The following is a 17,567-nucleotide window of genomic DNA, read 5'->3' on the forward strand; positions in this document are numbered from 1 at the left end:
TAAAAATAAAAATATTGCCATGCTCATTTCATGCAGTAATAGGATACACATTTGATAACTGTATATTCAATTTTTCTAAAAAGAAACGCATATAAAGTAACACACTCATGCTAGATATGACACAGAGCTTATCAAAAGGAAACCCTAAACACGATAATTAAAAAGCCATCAAAATCTCAGTACACCAGCCATCTCTTATACGCAATCTGCCAAGGGATGCTGACTGGAAAGGCTCAGATTTGACAGTCTGTTGGATATGTTATTATGTAAGATGGCCTGTTCGGAGATCATGTTTCTCATTGTACTTCATTGATCATCAATAAAATTATAATCTTTGGGATGACAGCGAGATACAGGGAAGAAGACTAGTACCACATTTGCATCATCACTTTCAGAAGCTTTTAAAATGAATAAATCTACTGAAAGGTAGAGAAAAAACCTTACCCATATATTCCTACAAATTTCTGAAACTAAATGTACAACAGGTACTCTAAGGGGTGTCTACTCAACAGAGGACCACTCTCTCACTAGTATTGACTTGGCACCAGATGACAATTGTTGGCACCATCAGGAAGACATCACAACTTACAAATTAGGAGGGGGTACCAAGGATCAAACACCCTTCCAAATCCGAATATTACTGCTGCAATCCTGAATCTGACATGTTCTGAGATGTCCGACTCTTTATCTGATAGACCTGCTTTATCTGCTTATCTTGTTTCATACTAGTAGTTCCAACTGTTGATCGAGCAATCCACCTACTTGGTGGGGATGGAGGTGGTCCAACATTTTGCATAAATTGTTGTCGCACATTTGGTGATTGACCTGGATTAGGCATTCGCATTGGCATCACTGCATTTTGTTGACTTCTAGCACCACCATCTATCGTCAAATTAGACATTCCATTTCCGATGTTCAAGTACTGTTCTTGATATGAGAACCTCTCTTGTGCCTTGAAATTCTGCTTGTTCCCTTGGTACCCATTTGAGGCATAGCTGGGCTTGGGGCTTCTAACTATTCCTTCAGGTGTATGATAGTAGACAGGATCCTTTGAAAATCTTGGGTCATATCCCAATGGACCAACTGCTCTTGGTCTGTATGTTGCATTATTATTTGGGTGATTTCTATGCAACATTTGTCCAGAATATCCAGATGATGTTGGACTAGATTTGATATTCAGTGAATTTTTTAGCAGGCGATGGGCTGCTTCTCCCAGCTGAGGGCCAGATATGGACCCCGGCACTTGTGGCCTGTAATAAGATGGCTACATGTAAGGAAGTTATGTATAGAGAGAGTTCAAAAGCCACTGTCGGTAATTACCTATCTCGATTTTGTTGGCGCCGACCACTATTATCATCATGCCATAGCACAGGCAACGGCTTTATGTCGAATGATTTCAGAATCTGCAGAAAATAATTTATAGGATAATCATGAACTCATGAGAAGTTCCCACATAAAAGTACAAATTATCGAATACGTCACTTAATTTACAAAGATCACCAAATATAAATCTTGGAAAGATGTGTTTCACATACCCTTCCAGGCATAGCTACCCCTTTAGGAGGAAATGGAAGGTGTTGATGAGGTACTGGGTTCAAAAACGACACATTTCTGCCAAGGAAAAATATAATAGTCAGAAACAAGAAAACTTAGTCTTTGTTCCAGTAACCACAATCCTGGAACTTACAGAACATGGTTATCATTAATGTCCGGCAGTCCACGAACAGGAGAAGTAACTACAATTCTAAATCCATTCCTCTCACACAAAAACATAAATCCATTCATTCCGCCACTACAATATTGCCACAAATAAAAGTTCAGTTAATTTATAAGTATAACAAATTTTCAAGTTTTTTCGCCAGGAAAACCATCACACAAAAAGTAGGACACTAACCTTGCATTTGGATCAATTGGCCAGGGAACTCTTTGGTTAACGGGCATCTGGTTAACGAAGTTATAGTATGAGACTATATAGGGAGACAATGCATGATAAGGATTAACGTACAGCAGATCATACATAACCCTGTTTCGCATATGCTCCTCCTCCTGCATTAAAATTTTAAGTTAAGCAGTTTAGAGTAACCACAGCAGTTAACTGACTCGGGATGATCAGTAATGATTTATAATTAACAAAATGCAACTCAAACAGTTAAAGCACTGGAGTACAAACTTGAAGAGGACAGTATTTTTTCTCTTTTGCTTTATTGCTATCATTAAAATGGCATATAATTAAAAAATTTGCAATACTTTCATCAAACAATACATCGCAGAACATTGATCCAAATCTAATTTCAAAGAACGGAGATGTGTACTCCTTGGAAATTTTATATTCACAAATTGACAAGAAACTATCTAGGCAAAGTCAAAAACAAAGAATTTCAATATGACAAACTATATAAAATCTGAAAACAGTATAAGGTCTACTACATTTAAAATTCAAACTAATCCATCAATTTCATATTACAAGATCTCTGGAATCACTGTTAAGTGTTAACAGTCCACAGAAATTGGTTTAACATATCAGTCTTGAGTGATTAGTAATCAAGAAAGATATTCGAAACAGGAAGAAAAGTTTAACTGTTAGCATCGTGCATTTCAGTATGTGATAGAGTATATATTTATATATTTTAGATGATATTTATTCTCATATTAGTTATGATTTGCACTTAATTGGATATTCATTAATTAGATTTTAATGTTTTATTTTAGGAGGCGAGGAATTCTAAATTGGAAATGATTTGATGCAAATTGGAAGAAAATTCGGATTTATTGGCCACCCTCGCAAGAATTATTGTTTGGGCCATATCTGGAGACTGGAGTTCTAGAAGTCAAATTTGGAAGATTTAATATCCCACGCGAAGATAATTAAATTTTCTCTTATTCTAGATGGGTCTGGATATAAAAAGCCAACTGAAACAGCCCACGAACAGGGGATAAAGTCAACTGCGAATTTTGACTTTTTGAAAACCTGTTCATTTTTGGAATTTCCTTGTATATTCCTATCAGAAATAATATACTCTTGTATTAGGTAATGCTAGAAAGAGAATATTAGATATGTATTATTGGGGAGAGAGCCACCACGAAGAGAAGCCAAGCAGAGGAGAAGGAACTTGTGCTTGGAGATTGCAAGATCAACAACATAGGGTAACTTTTCTACCTCTACACTTTGTATTGTATCTTCATCTCTTGATGATTCTTATTTGTTCTTTTATAACTATGGTGCGCTAAACCTCTATTGTTGGAGGGTTGTTTTAAAGCCCTAAACCTTATGACAACTATACAATTTTGAGTTACGAGGATGTGTTTTGATTGTGCTTATATATAAGTCAATGCTTGAATTAACTAAGGTATGAGGTCATCCCAATATGTCATGTGATTGTTATCTCGGCAAAGTCGATTAATCTTTCTATGCAGTCGATGAGATTAATACTATTAGCGTGTAATTCGTGTTAACCTTTATATGCGGTCCTTGGGGTTATGCGAATAGCAGAGCTTGTTTTTTCTATGATGTCCATGAAAAGTTCTCTATAAGTATCCTTCTTGACATCAAAAAAATTCAGAGTTGTGTCATAGATTTAGTGGTGGATCTTCATGCTTTCCAACACATGTAATCCATTGTTTTGAAAATAATCTATTAGATTAGTATATAAATTAGTTATAATATAGAAAAAAAAATCAAAATCAAACCACTTTCTTATCTTCTTATATCAGCTAAATTAAAGAAAAGTGAGCCCTTGATCCTCGGCGTAGAACGATATCCTACTTACTTTAGATTACAAACAACACAAAAGGGTTTAAATTGAGTCACACCAGTATGCGGCTAGATAACATACAAGAGGATGACTATCTGCGTGACATATGAAAAGTTCAAGAGTCAACTATTTCATAGACGCCACTTCAGATTAGAAGCATAAATCTCTCTTACATGACTATGCATCTATGTGCAAAAGAAAAAAAAAAGTTGGTACCATTTTATGCCTGGCTAACTTAAAAATCAGACGCAAATCATAGTAAGACTGAATAACATGAAGCAGAAAAGCTTGGTCACTATACGTAAATGGATGGTTTAAATAATGAAAACGCTTTTCAACGTAAATAAATCTTACCGCCAAGTGAATTATTTAAACCACATAGTTGGCCAGTGTCTAGCTGGTAATGATCAGATATCTCTCATCCTCGCTCTCATAACAGTAACTAGAAAAACAATTTATCTAGAATTTATTCAACTACATAACAGTTAAGAAATATTATTTATCTCCTTACTCTAGCAAGTGCAGAATGTGAGTCCTACACATTGCAATATTCTAAAATGTGCACCGCTGGAATGCTATTTTATCAAAAATTATAGCCAGGTTATAATAAGAACAGGAGAATTCTTATCCAAAAAAAATAGCATGTTTTCCATACTAGCAAAGATTCAAGGGATACATTAACAAAATAATGATAGGTGCATAATTTATATATATATATAAATACCTATTATTTGTTTGTTTCGTAATGTTTATTTGTTTTCTAAAATATTAGCAGGGATCCGAAGAAGTAGGAAACAGAAAGAAACAAGTCAAAGGAAGTGCAAAGTCAAGGAGTTGGAGAATACTTAAAGGTAAAGAGATAAAATCCTAGATCTAAGAAAACAAATCCTTTTACTATTCTAGTACTGTACTTGTATATTCCTAAGCCCTAAAACTCGAAAATCAGAAAATTCCTAGATAAGAGAAAATAAATAAATTTATTATTACTACTAGAATGTTAACATATTCCTAATAATCTTATTAAAACATTTAACTATATAACTAAAATATATGATCAATCACAGTTAATTAAACCTTCCAAAAATATAGCATATATTAATCATTTTATCAATGAGGACACCAGTTAGTTGTTTAAGTTTGATTGCCTTTATAAGCGCATAAAATAAAACCAATACACATCGGCCTCTGCCCACTGGTAGTTGTTGAACAGTTTAACACACATTGGATTTTTAGCTTGGGCTAAGGGTATTTTAAAAACTTCACAAGGAATGTGAAAAGAACCGAGATAGATGGTCGGTTCTGCTTAGGGTTATTTTACTTATCAACTCATCCAGCTTCACTCGAGGTTCAATTGTTGAAAAAATCAAATAACAAACAAAAAACAAAAAACCAACAAGCATACTTGAACCAAAACCATACTTAAACTACGAGTGAAGGTTTTTATTTTGGGTTTTTACACATATATATCATATGTTTTTCCTAAATCTCAAGATCTGACAATGCAGTGGCTAATTTAACTGTTAAAAGTTACTTTAAGTGTGCCAGATTAACTACATAACCATCATATGAAACATCCTGTGCATAAAGAAATCAGATGAGTAGGAAAAAAAAGAATACAAATTTACCTGATAAAAAAATAGAAGAACACGCATTATAGGTAGAATAGATAATTACTCTTTGAATATTACCTTTATGAGATAAATGAATAAACATAAAGCTATCTAAAAATGATACCCTTGAACTTAAAAATATCCTTGAGATATAAATCCAGCAGAAAGTAGAAACAATGTAAACATATTCTGGTAGGGTCATGTTCAAGAGAGAACCATTAGAGAGAGAACCATAGAATCCTTACCTTATAAGGCCAGGGTTCTGCAGCAGAACTTAAGTATTAGTTAGGGTTCTGCAGCAGAACTTCACATGCAAAAAATGTCAATATCTATTATTATATTTTAAAATTATTTTTGAACACACACAACGATGAAAAAATATGAAAAAAACATGTATTTAGATTTAGATCCTAAAAATCTATTTAAAATTTAGGGTTCTGCAGTAGAACTTTAGTGGTTCTATGGTTCTATTTTAAGGACTGGTTCTCTCTTGAGCGCGACCCTATTCTGGTAATGTTCAGAAAATACATATTGCAAAATATATATAAGACAAAAATAAGCTCATCCATACCGTTAAAGTGTCCTCAAGCTTCCTTGTTTCGGCAATCAGTTTCTTCTCATCAATAAATGGCAATTTGGCAATACCCTGAATTCACAGGACAGTTTCAAGGCAACTTCAAATTAAGGAAAGAAATAAATAAATGCATTATACCATCCATGCAAAATAGTATTAGTATGTGTCTGATTATAGAGTAAAAACCTGCCAAGCAAACCGCTTCCCATTCATGTCAATTGCAAAATCTAACAAAAGTAAAAAAACCAGAATACATTTCAGTTGTATATATTAATAGGTTGCCTAGATACAGAATATCAAAAGTTTAGGAGGGGTTAAAAAAAGCTTAAACATTGTAAATGAACTATTACCAGAAGGATAAAACTCGTGAATAGGCGATGATGGATCTGTCATTAAATTCCTGAATTTTTCAGGTAGAGCACCAGAACTGTAGAATAGAAAGCTTAATAGTATAAGTACATATAGCTACGAATATTACAAGGCGACTTTAAAAATATCACCCATATGGAAAAGTATAAATATAATGACTATAATATTTATGTTTCGGGAAAGTATAATTGACCTTGCAGCTGGTAAGGTTCCCATGAGTTGATCGAAAGGTTTAAAAGGCTCTCCAGGAAAGAACAAAATCTCCAAATCAGCTAGATCTTTAAGATCGGAAGCAAAAGGAGCATAATGATACGGATAAAACCTGATCAAACCAGAAGAGAGATCTGAAATCTTCGTTTAAGCAAATATAAAATGAAAAATGTATATGGAAGTACATGAGCAATATAGTATCCCCCCCCCCTCCCCCCCTTTCTTTCCACTTACCAACAGGCCTTCTCTATTAAATTAGAACTTGGGTGACTGGGTCTAAAACAAATGTTAGAACCAACGCCAGTCCTTGAATGTTTGTTTAGAAAACCCATATCTAATAATATATCATTTTCCAGCACAACGCAATGTTTGTTCTTACAAGAAAAAAGAAAAAAAATACACACACACCCACATATAATATAGGTATAGGTATATATAGGTATTTTATTAGATACGAATCTTGTTTATGAGCAACATAATTTTATTAAATTAATATTTCTTATAAGGCGGCAAAACATAGACACTATGTATTTTGCTAAAACGAACAATTAAAATTTCAAGCTAGTAAACAATACCTACCATTGCCACGAGCAGACACCCTGGTAGTAATACCGGCAAACCCAGCACAAACCTTCCACATAATGCAAAACCTGCATCAACATTACACATAATTTGAGCAGTCACCTCAATATTCATTAAGTTTGTGCACCCACTACACAATTGATGGTCCATTCGCAAAGATGATTGCAAAGAACTAAAAAAATCAAAAAAAAGATGGTGAACAAGTAAGAAACTAAAGTCAAAAAATCTACCAACAGTTTTGACTAAATGTACTTCATGAAAATCCTAGAGTGAGATGCACATCTGGCAGGACCAGTGTCAAAGAAGGTGTGGCTTACAGTTGCATATCTCCATTGATGAGAAAGCTTAAAGACAACATGCAATGCAAGTAAACCAAGCATACCTTGTAGGGCTAGTTACATAACATACATTGTGTCTAAGAGGTCCCACTGTAGGCCTACTAAGACTGTGTTCACTTGGATAGAATGTAATGAGGGGAGAATGGAATGAAAAACTATATAGAAGTTTCATGGAGAAAGAAGAAAGGATGAGATAATAGTGACTAAATATGAATGAGTTTAAATTTCTTGTGATAAAGATTGTAAGGAAACATGATGTAGAAATGGAATGAGCATTACTTCCAAAACATGTGGGTTATAATTCTTGGTAAAATAGTAGCAATGGAATAATCGAAGGAATGAAAGTTATAGACATTTTCTCTAACCAACACCATGTTAGAGTATAAAATTCATTCCAATCTCCCTCCATTCCATTCCATCCAAGTGAACACAACCTAAGTGCTTTAATACCAGAAATTGGACTTGTAAAAAACACATTCTGAAAGAAAATACATGCAACTCCATGTATATTACAGAACTAGAGAATATATATAATATCAACTCTAAATATTGGATGTTTTACTAGCAAGTCTATAGCATGTAGCAACATTCTCATAGTACTTTTTGACAAAAGTACTGGCTGTAAAATTCTTTAGTGGAAGATAGCTTCGGAAGAAAAAGTCATAATTAACTTGGTGTACCTTTTGCATTGGGAGAAAAAGGAAGCTGTTTGGGTTTATCTTAATAGGTTCACAGTTCACACTGCATGTTCTTTTTGAAGCCAGAGTAGAAAATGTAATTCTGGTAGAGGTAAGATCTCTTTGGGAAGTGCTTTGCCATTCAAAATCTGGATTTAAATCATGTATTTGAGACTCAAAGATGAAAACAGATGGTTGTGGCAGTTTTCTCAAGGCTTTACTAAGGGAATTTTGCAATAGAGAAGATGGCAAACTTGCTGGCAATGTTTGAAGAGTGTGGTTAGCACTTAGCACTGATACTAGATCAAGTGCATAGGAGAAAGAATTACTGTAGCCATCTTTTAATTTGAATAATATTTGCATCCAATTTAATGGGGAAGTTTGGATCAGCCTAAAAAAAATTGAGTTCAGATTCCTTTGGCAATGTCTAGTACACTTTGCAAAACAATGCAGGTCTGAGGGGGGTGAAGTATTAATGAATAAAAGACAAAACAAAATTAGAGCTGCATCTCTTTGGTGGACCTTTTAATCACTTAAAAGAAGATTAATAAAAGATAATCCGAAGGATTTCCAGTCAATGTGTCCATATTTGGTTCCTATTGGACATTATTTTCATCTTGCAATACGAGGCAAACCTAATTCTACATATATGGATTTCGGTAACACGTATCCAGGTCAGAAGCCTAATGCACACAATTCTCTTGAGGCCCAGTAAACAGACTGTCTTCATTTTACACCAAACACAGATGTTCATTCAAATATATATATATAACTAAATTTGCAAATACTTGAGCTCACCCCATTTTGCGATAACAGTGCGTCACTTACATCAAGACAATAGATAAATCAATATCCAAGGCCTCAGAAAAAATATAAAGGCAATCTTAACATGAAATATCATGTAAATCAAGATTTGGCAGGACTTACAACATCTCTTTTGATTTCATCAATTTGGTTCATATCTGATAACTCAAATTTCTCGCAGTAATACCTCTCTTTATAACCAGGTTCCCCTAATTTCACCTGAAAGGCAGATATTAAAAATCAAGACAAAACCACAAATTACATTCATTAATAGAACATTTCGATTGTTGCAAGACTTTTTTGAATATTATGAGTCATTAAGCAATCAACACTCCCAAATATTTTGGGTGGTAGGAGCAGGCTTTATTTTATTCAGATGTTATATTCACACTCCCCCTCACTGGTACGAGTGAACAATCAGAAAATAGACAATAACAGATTAGACGAACAATTTACTTTGAACAGTATGAACCCAAGACCTCTCACCAAACTGAGCTATGATAACATGTCAAGTAACCAACTTCCCCTAACCTTAGAGGTGCCAGGAGGAGGCCTTAAATGGATAATATATTATATTCAGCACAATATACCTTGTAAGAATAATAGAAGATACATTTTCTATTTTAACGACTCATAACAGTATGAACATTGTATACACATAGGGACATAAACCTATATATTCTGCCAATCACAAGGTCACCGCCTCCTAATTTGTTACCTTGGAAGCAGGAACACAAAAACAACAGAAGTGTTTGAAGCCTTCGATCATAAACATAATATACCAAAGGAAACCAAGGCCACAACTGATATCTAGTAGAATAAGAAATTTAGTGGACGAAAAAATCCACATAAAAAACCGGTATCTCAAAATTCTAAGAAAGCTAAAAAATCCACAATAAAACTGTTGTCTCAAAATTCTAACAAAACTTTGAAACAGAATATAAAAAGACAAACCTTGTCAACAGCAACAGCTTGTGTTACATCTTTAACCTCTTTCCTTGCTTTATTTCGCATCTCTTCGTTGTTCTCTTGTGCCTGAATACACAATAACAATATCAGGAGAAAGAAATTCATCTCATGCAACCATATTCACATTCACATCATACATACTATTAAAACTGAAAAAACTACATATATTTAGGCGATTTTGTGATTATGACAAATTTAGTAACAGGAAATATTTCAGTTCCTAATGGACTGTAAAAGCCATAAAAAGTACACAAGCTTTCACAAATTAAGGCACATGCTGATTATTGGTAATGGACTTGCACTCCCGGGCTTTATACAAAGACATCAAAGTGAAGGATTTCAGTTTGTTGAAGTTATCATATGTTCATCATAAAAATGAAGCAGCAGAAACATGTTTAGCAAATTGAACAATAATGATGAAGGTGCAGAAACTTTGTATAGAGCAGTCCAAACATTTAGAATATAGTTTCTTGAATTGTAACAAATGATTGCACATCGTAAGTAACTAGATCAATATAAATATACGAATATATATACTATTGGGTGTTTGCAGAAATACCTTCTGCAGACGAGCCCGCTTTTGAAAGATTTGATCTTCGTAAACGGCAACTGCCTGAATGAAGTGTTCAACTCTATCAAGCAAAACCTGAAATAATTGCTAGATATTAAAGTTGGCTTAAAGCATCTCAGTGAGGACAGGACAACTATGAACCGAACATAGTCTATATCACTAGCTGAACATGTAGAAAAACCTTTTATGATGGTCAAAAAGTTTGAAATGCCAAGCTTTCACTTCTTATTGTATTTGTTATGTAACAAAAACATCAACAAACTATCTCACTTAAGAAAGTTGTGACTAAACTGATGTGAGACTAAAGTTCGACAATATTATCGCAATCAGGAACACCTGGTAATTACCAACACATCTGAGAAACTCAGATATGGAGCTTACAAATATTCATATATTATGCATGATTCCAAAAACAAACAAGTACTTATAAGCTTAAAATAAATGATGAAAATTTTAATGTGAATGTAAGACTAAATATCGAAAACTTTAAAACTAATTACATTACAAATTCTAGAGTTCGGACCCAAAACTCCACGATCAATGATACTCTAGAACATGAGGTCCTACGTCAATTCCTTTTTTAAGTACCTTGCACCAATCCTATATTGCTAACTATGCCAAGCAAAAACAGTGTGCGTTGGATTAATGAACAATCTCCACAAGTTTCTAAAAGCCTTTAAGTTTGAGTCAATTATAATAATCCCAAATATTTTCTTATAGTATATTGCTTCGAGGTAGAGACAAACTTATGTTTTGGCTCTCTCTTAGGAGGTTTGTGATGGGCCCATGACAAAAACATTAGACCGACCTTTGTTGTTCCACATATAGCCATTGTTCCATACAAAGCATTCGTTGTACCACAAGAGATATATTACCAATACAAGTCTTTAAATCAATGGTGGCATCTTTTCCTATCTTTTTTTATACATCCTAATTTCTCATATGTTGTTTTTCAACAAGTGAATGCTCAATTTTCGGTTGATGGATCCATTCAACATTTTTGAGTGTAAGGTTCCTCCCAGCGTAAGGTAGCCAAAACCGATTCCCATGTCTCAAGGTGGATCTCGGATTTTGAGGAAGTTCAGGGACATTTTGTTTGATATTTTTTTCAAGCAACTGAATGTAATATTACAAAAGGTCATCCTACCCAAACCACAAGATTGATCACAGTTCTTACAACATAACTCAATCGGGATTGGGGATCTCAGGTGAACATCGACTTCGATTTTTCTCCCATCAATCTCTTTTAAAAGACTATGATCCCAACATCTTGGTATCAAGCACATATGGATGCTCTAATGAAACCGACTCGTACATTTCTCTTATGGGCACTGGGCTGTACTTGCTTGTCAGCTGATTAAGGGACTTTGGAACAGTTGATTTTACTTCTGTGAAAGGATTTGTGTTGTTGTACTTCATAAGTTTCAAGAAAGTGAATGTATCCATCTACTAGAAAAATGTGAATGATCTAGGGTTCATTAGAAAATGAATGAGTTCACTGAATTGACCACGTTTAGAAGGGAAAAACTTTTTTCAATAATTTCCACAAAAATCTCCCTCTCTCTCTCCCACACACACACACATACACACTGTGTTTTTCAGAATTTTGATTGATACCAATACCATGATGTGATAACTATTTTTTAATCTTTCAACAATACTATTTTTAAGCCTTTTATAACAATTTTACGGTATATCTAGTTACAACCACCACCTAATCTAATCGTGTAAGACAATAATAAGCTAAAATAAACAACAATTTTCATAATCCATTATAGTGCCTCTTGGGCTTACACCTTAAGGTTTTAGATGAACTGGTTCTTAACACCACGCCAATACAAAAGACTCCTTAACATCGACTAGAGTGTAAACTTAACCATCAAAATCAACAAAAGAAACACAAACCCGGGAATGCTTCGTCCTCTAAAAAGTGGTAGTAACAATACTTAAATACATGAAAGCAGACTTTTCTTCTATTCTCGGTTCTCTCTACCCCCAAAGGTAAAACTGCTTTTAATCACTTGCCAGCTAACTTTCGGGCATTTTCACTTTTGTCCAAGAGCACAAAACCTCAACCACCATATTACGAGGAGCCCGTTTGGCAGAGCCTATGACTTATGACTTAATATGAGTATATGACTAACGTGACTCGTGTAATAAGCTCGGAGCATAAGATATCTATTTGGGTAATTTTAACTTATTAATGACTTATGAGTTATTAAAAATATATAATAGAAATAAATGTGATTTATAGGTAATTTATGATTTATGAGTAATTTTATCAAAAAAAATTAATTCGCTGAAAAAAGTACCTCAAACTAACTTTTGGCTTTAAGTCAGTTTCTGGCTTAATCTGACTTTAAGTCGGCTTCTGACTTATTACACAAACAAACATTTTTCAGCTTAAAGTTGGAAACAACTTTAAGTCCCGGCTAGCCGGAACAAACAGGCTCTAAGCATAAACCATAACCCACTTGATAGCAAAAAATTGATAAATCATCAACCATCAAATAAGCAAAATCATTACTCCCTCCGTCCCCCTCAATTGTTTACATTGAAGACGGGGGCTCCGCACGCATTCTAATGCTCTCATAAAATATAGTTTGATAAATTATTTTGAATTTTTTTTTCTTCTGAATAGATATTTACTATCTAAATTTTTATACAAAAAATAAGTTATGAGACTATGTTTTATATGCGTCTTAAAATGCGTGTCGAGCAATGTAAAAAAAGTGTAAAGAAATGAGAGGGACATAAAGAGTATAATTTAAGCTTATATTGCCAGTTGGTTGATCTCCATCTACACAAACATCTAGAGAATACAATCACTAGCAGCTCCTACATTTAAAGAATCAAAAATTCATTATCTGCTTTTTCTTGGAACACAAGACTTTCCGCAAGACATTAATCCCATCCTAGTAACAACTTCTCAAATAAATTTCGGAGCACAAACATTACTACTGCATCTCCCCTGAATTATATTAAACAATAGAAGGGAATATAATGATATTTAATATCTTAATCACGGAACTAATAATCTTGTAATCTTATGTTCATGATTGTAGCCTAAAGAAAATCTCGGGTTTTAAGCGACAACCTGTAAATCTACTTTACAACAATATATTAACATGTCTATGAAGCTTTTTACGGTTAAAAAAAATCCATTAGTGTAACTATTTTAATATTGGAGAACACACATCTGATGGACAGGAATCAGGACATCATGCAATTACAGCTATATTTAAATCATTCACCAGAATACCATCCATCGAGCTTGGTCACTTAACGATGAGAATAGCAAATCATGAAATCAGAATTGGTGCATCAATGGAACAGAAGATAAGAACACTAAAAAATTGGAAATATACCTCACCGGCATCAGTGAGATAACCACCCATTGCTGTAAATTCCCTTCTATAGACAAACATAAGCAGATTTATAGCACCCTGGAATCAATAAAACATTTGTGTATGGACTATGAGCAAAGGTTAAAATGAAAAAATGTTACAGTTAATTAAATAAAATGTCTCAAGGCAATCAGCAGCATTATCACAATCACTATATAAAGAGGTCACTAATTTATATGGTCCTCAATATTAACAATTACTAAATCACAAAAAAAAAAAAAAAAATCATATATACAGGGCATGTGGATGAACAGTGCCAGAACAGATTTAAGAGAGTTTCCAGTTGATTGTTTGTCTCTGGTTCAGGTAATACAGCAGAAATACACTAAGACTGCAATAAGGGCAATATAGGATATCTATTGACTATTGCCCTGCCACAGTTTGTTCATTCACGGAAAGACATCCATATATTTTAAATCACCATTTAGATCTTCATGATTCAAATTTAAATTTACTGCAGAAACCTGATATACCAATTATAAACTCAAAAGTAGTTTTAATTCTGTCACACCTGTCTCCATTCTCTTATTTTGTTTTAATCATCAATATTATCAATGATTAAAAGACTGCATGTACAAAACTATATTTAACACAGAAATAAATATGATATTTTATGCTTACTGCAGTTTCCCACTTAATGAGTTTGCAAGCCAAACCTACTCAAGAGCTTAATTTCAACTAATATCAAAAAATCACCAAGTTATCCGACTACATATGGGTGGTATAGACTTATAGATGGATTAACATATATGCACAAAGAATTGAAGGGAGGCTCTAGACAGATAGCCGGGTATCTCACATTCTCGTAGGAAAAAAAGGGTTTATTGCTCTAACTATGAAATAAAGATATTAATATAATATTACTTGCAGCTTTAAATTTTAATGTCAACAGTGAAAGAGAGAGGGTTGTATTCTTGCTCAGTATCATATATTCTCTAGAAGATCACATACCTCTCGTATTTCAAGTGTAGGCATGTGAGGAAGGAAGTCGTTGCCAACAAAAAAACAAAGAAACACGAAATCATCAATCAATCTTTCAAAATCAATTTCAGATGGATGGTTGGAAATCTGGAGATCATATTGCAAATACTCTCGCAAAGTCCATATGTTCAAGAACTGCAAAGAAAGATTATAAATTGCAATATGGGATCATGCCATGTATATATGAAACAAGATGGATAAGGTATAATCAACAAATAATCTCAAGCATTACGTATCATAATGACAATCATATCCAACCTGATATTTCTTCTTGTGGATAGGAATACTGTCTAGAAGGTACTTATTAGGAGCACCACGGCAGTCAGCAGCAAGATGACCAACTTGACTGCATAAAAAACACTTCTCCTGTTGCCCAGGAAGAGTAATCACCTGTACACACAGAACAAATACTTTATATGTTAAGCTACTTGTCTGTATGTGCATCAATACTATCAGAAATTCTTATTTACTGACCTCCCTTAGAATTGAAAAGTGAACTTCATGTGTGGCTAGAGATAACATGATTAGGTCCGCGTCCTGATCACAACACCAATGAAGTGTGGGTCTCAAAAATCAAAACATTGAGAGTTGGGTTCTATGGAATCCACACTTAAGCTGGAGTCTTGGAGTACCAGTCATAAAATTTTAATTTATTCATAAATAATATCTTTGATTACCAAAATTTATATATAATTTAACACATTTTGTAAGTAATTTTTAACATCATTATCAATTAATCATTAACAGTCTTCAACTTTAACAATCATTAAGATCATTGATATGCCTATTAATTAGAACACAGTGTCCTACGATTTATAAAAGTAATTGTTCTACTTGTTAATTACAACAATTATGTTGGTTGTCGGATATTTAAAAATATTGTAGAATAAAAGAAAATTTTAAATTGAAACCATCAGATTATATTTTATCCAATTCTGAAGAATGGAACTCCAAGACTTCAACTTAAAGACTCCATATAACTTATACACACACACACACACACACAAACACATATATAGACACTAAGACACACACTAACACACATATAGAGAGAGAGATACTAATGAAAAAACTTAATAGTTGACAAAAATTGCATACCAATCCATACAGACAATGGCGAGTGTTGGGATTAAAACCAGGCTGATTCCGCTGTAACCGAATGTAGGACATTATCTTGTGCTCTCCCTCCCCGGGGACATTTGAATCAGAAAGAATAACCTTCAATAATCGGGGCCCGTAAATATATTAAGAGAGACAAAGTTCCTGAAATATATTTATTGACGAGAAAGAAAGACCCAGCAAGAATTACTCCCCAATGAAGGAATGTCAATCCATCAGGAACTATGGCCAAAGAATTTTCACCTTTGTATATTGCCAGCCAGGATTATGGTTTAATCTAGACTGTATATAATACTGAAGTGCTACGGAAAGAACAGCCATGAACTGAGTTCCAGGTGTGATGACATTGGTATCTGATGTTTCAAACTTTTGTTTAGGAGTAAGATTAGCCCCCTCAGCCTCAAATTCGTTTCTCAACCTCTCCTCCTCGGCTTCCTAGAAATTACAAAATGAAACAAAAAAAAGATGCTTCATAGTTTCTCTTATGTGCCGACTGGCCAAACAAGGGAAGGAGAAATGATATACTTACTGCCTCAGCAGCATCTTTAGAAGCTCTGAAACGTCGAGACCTTTGCTGATTCATTTTAGCCCTCGGAGCCACCCCATCTATAATTGTGTGATCATTATACAATTGTGAAAGCTGAGTTGTGCTAACTTACTCTTAGGAATAAAAATACTTAAACTTACCAATTGCCATATAAAGAAGTTGTCTAGGGCGAACCAATGAGAATAAGTGGTCAATATAATCAAATATTGACTTGAATACATCATCATAAGTTGCAGGAGCAGTCTACAAATTTTATATACAACACATCATTATAATGTAGCAGAATTCAATTATAAAGCTAAAACTTACTGAAATTAAATACATCTCTATCATTCCTAGAGAGAGGGGGGAGGGAGTGGGAAAGAGAGGGGTGGAAGGGAGGGGGAGAGAGAGAGAGAGAGATCATACCTTCCCCTCGGGATGAAAGCAAGGATGAATAATCCCGTTCATATCCAAGTAGAGGTTATCAAATTCCATGTTGTTTGGATTAGGTTTACACGAATCAACAGGTATAAGCACGCCATTCTCGTCCTCTCTGGCCTCTTCTTCAACAACATCAACAATTGAAAGTGGATATCGATCCGCAAGCCACCTATAAAACGCTGGAACTCCCATCTAATCCAATCTCCAATTGAAGGCTTGTAAATCAGGCTAGGGTTTACAAATTGAAGATATTTATTCTCGCTCGTATTTGCTATACTTTTTAGGGAAATTCTTCACAACAGAGATTTTCAAGAGCTGACCCAGATTTAAACGCAGTTGAACAAATATACTGTTTGTATATTCAGTTAAAATATAGTCTCTGCAGATACAATTAATACATGCACCTTGCTCCGGTTAATCTGGTTTAAAAAATTGATTAGCTTGCCCTTTTCAACACAGTTTTAAGTTTTACCTAACTTGAGAGAAATCGAGAATCGAATCTAATCGGTTGAGTTATCGATTTATCGATTTAGGGATTAATCAGAAATTGGGAATTTATCGGAAGGATTGATCGGAGTGAAAATCCGATTCATTTTAATATTAAAATATGATCTAATATTTAGTTATTACTATT

The 17,567-nt window shown here is 34.1% G+C and overlaps 1 protein-coding gene across 1 annotated transcript; it reads right to left on the reverse strand.

The window, feature by feature from the left end:
* On the reverse strand, positions 1-17,292 carry LOC108204602 (5'-3' exoribonuclease 4). The gene is made up of 22 exons (XM_017374125.2): positions 16,919-17,292; positions 16,651-16,753; positions 16,493-16,569; positions 16,207-16,398; positions 15,943-16,062; positions 15,319-15,381; positions 15,103-15,234; positions 14,815-14,979; positions 13,825-13,902; positions 10,445-10,531; positions 9,871-9,951; positions 9,040-9,135; positions 7,095-7,165; positions 6,499-6,627; positions 6,287-6,363; positions 6,123-6,163; positions 5,934-6,008; positions 1,895-2,046; positions 1,688-1,792; positions 1,536-1,611; positions 1,321-1,403; positions 1-1,250 (listed from the first exon to the last, which is right to left on the reverse strand). Exons 1-22 carry the CDS (start codon positions 17,123-17,125, stop codon positions 638-640), a joined length of 2,823 nt encoding a protein of 940 aa, XP_017229614.1. The 5' UTR covers positions 17,126-17,292; the 3' UTR covers positions 1-637.
* Between the last annotated feature and the right edge of the window lie 275 nt (positions 17,293-17,567).

The sequence above is a fragment of the Daucus carota genome, chromosome 1 (genome assembly GCF_001625215.2).
Source record: "Daucus carota subsp. sativus chromosome 1, DH1 v3.0, whole genome shotgun sequence".
NCBI classification, from domain to species: domain Eukaryota; kingdom Viridiplantae; phylum Streptophyta; class Magnoliopsida; order Apiales; family Apiaceae; genus Daucus; species Daucus carota.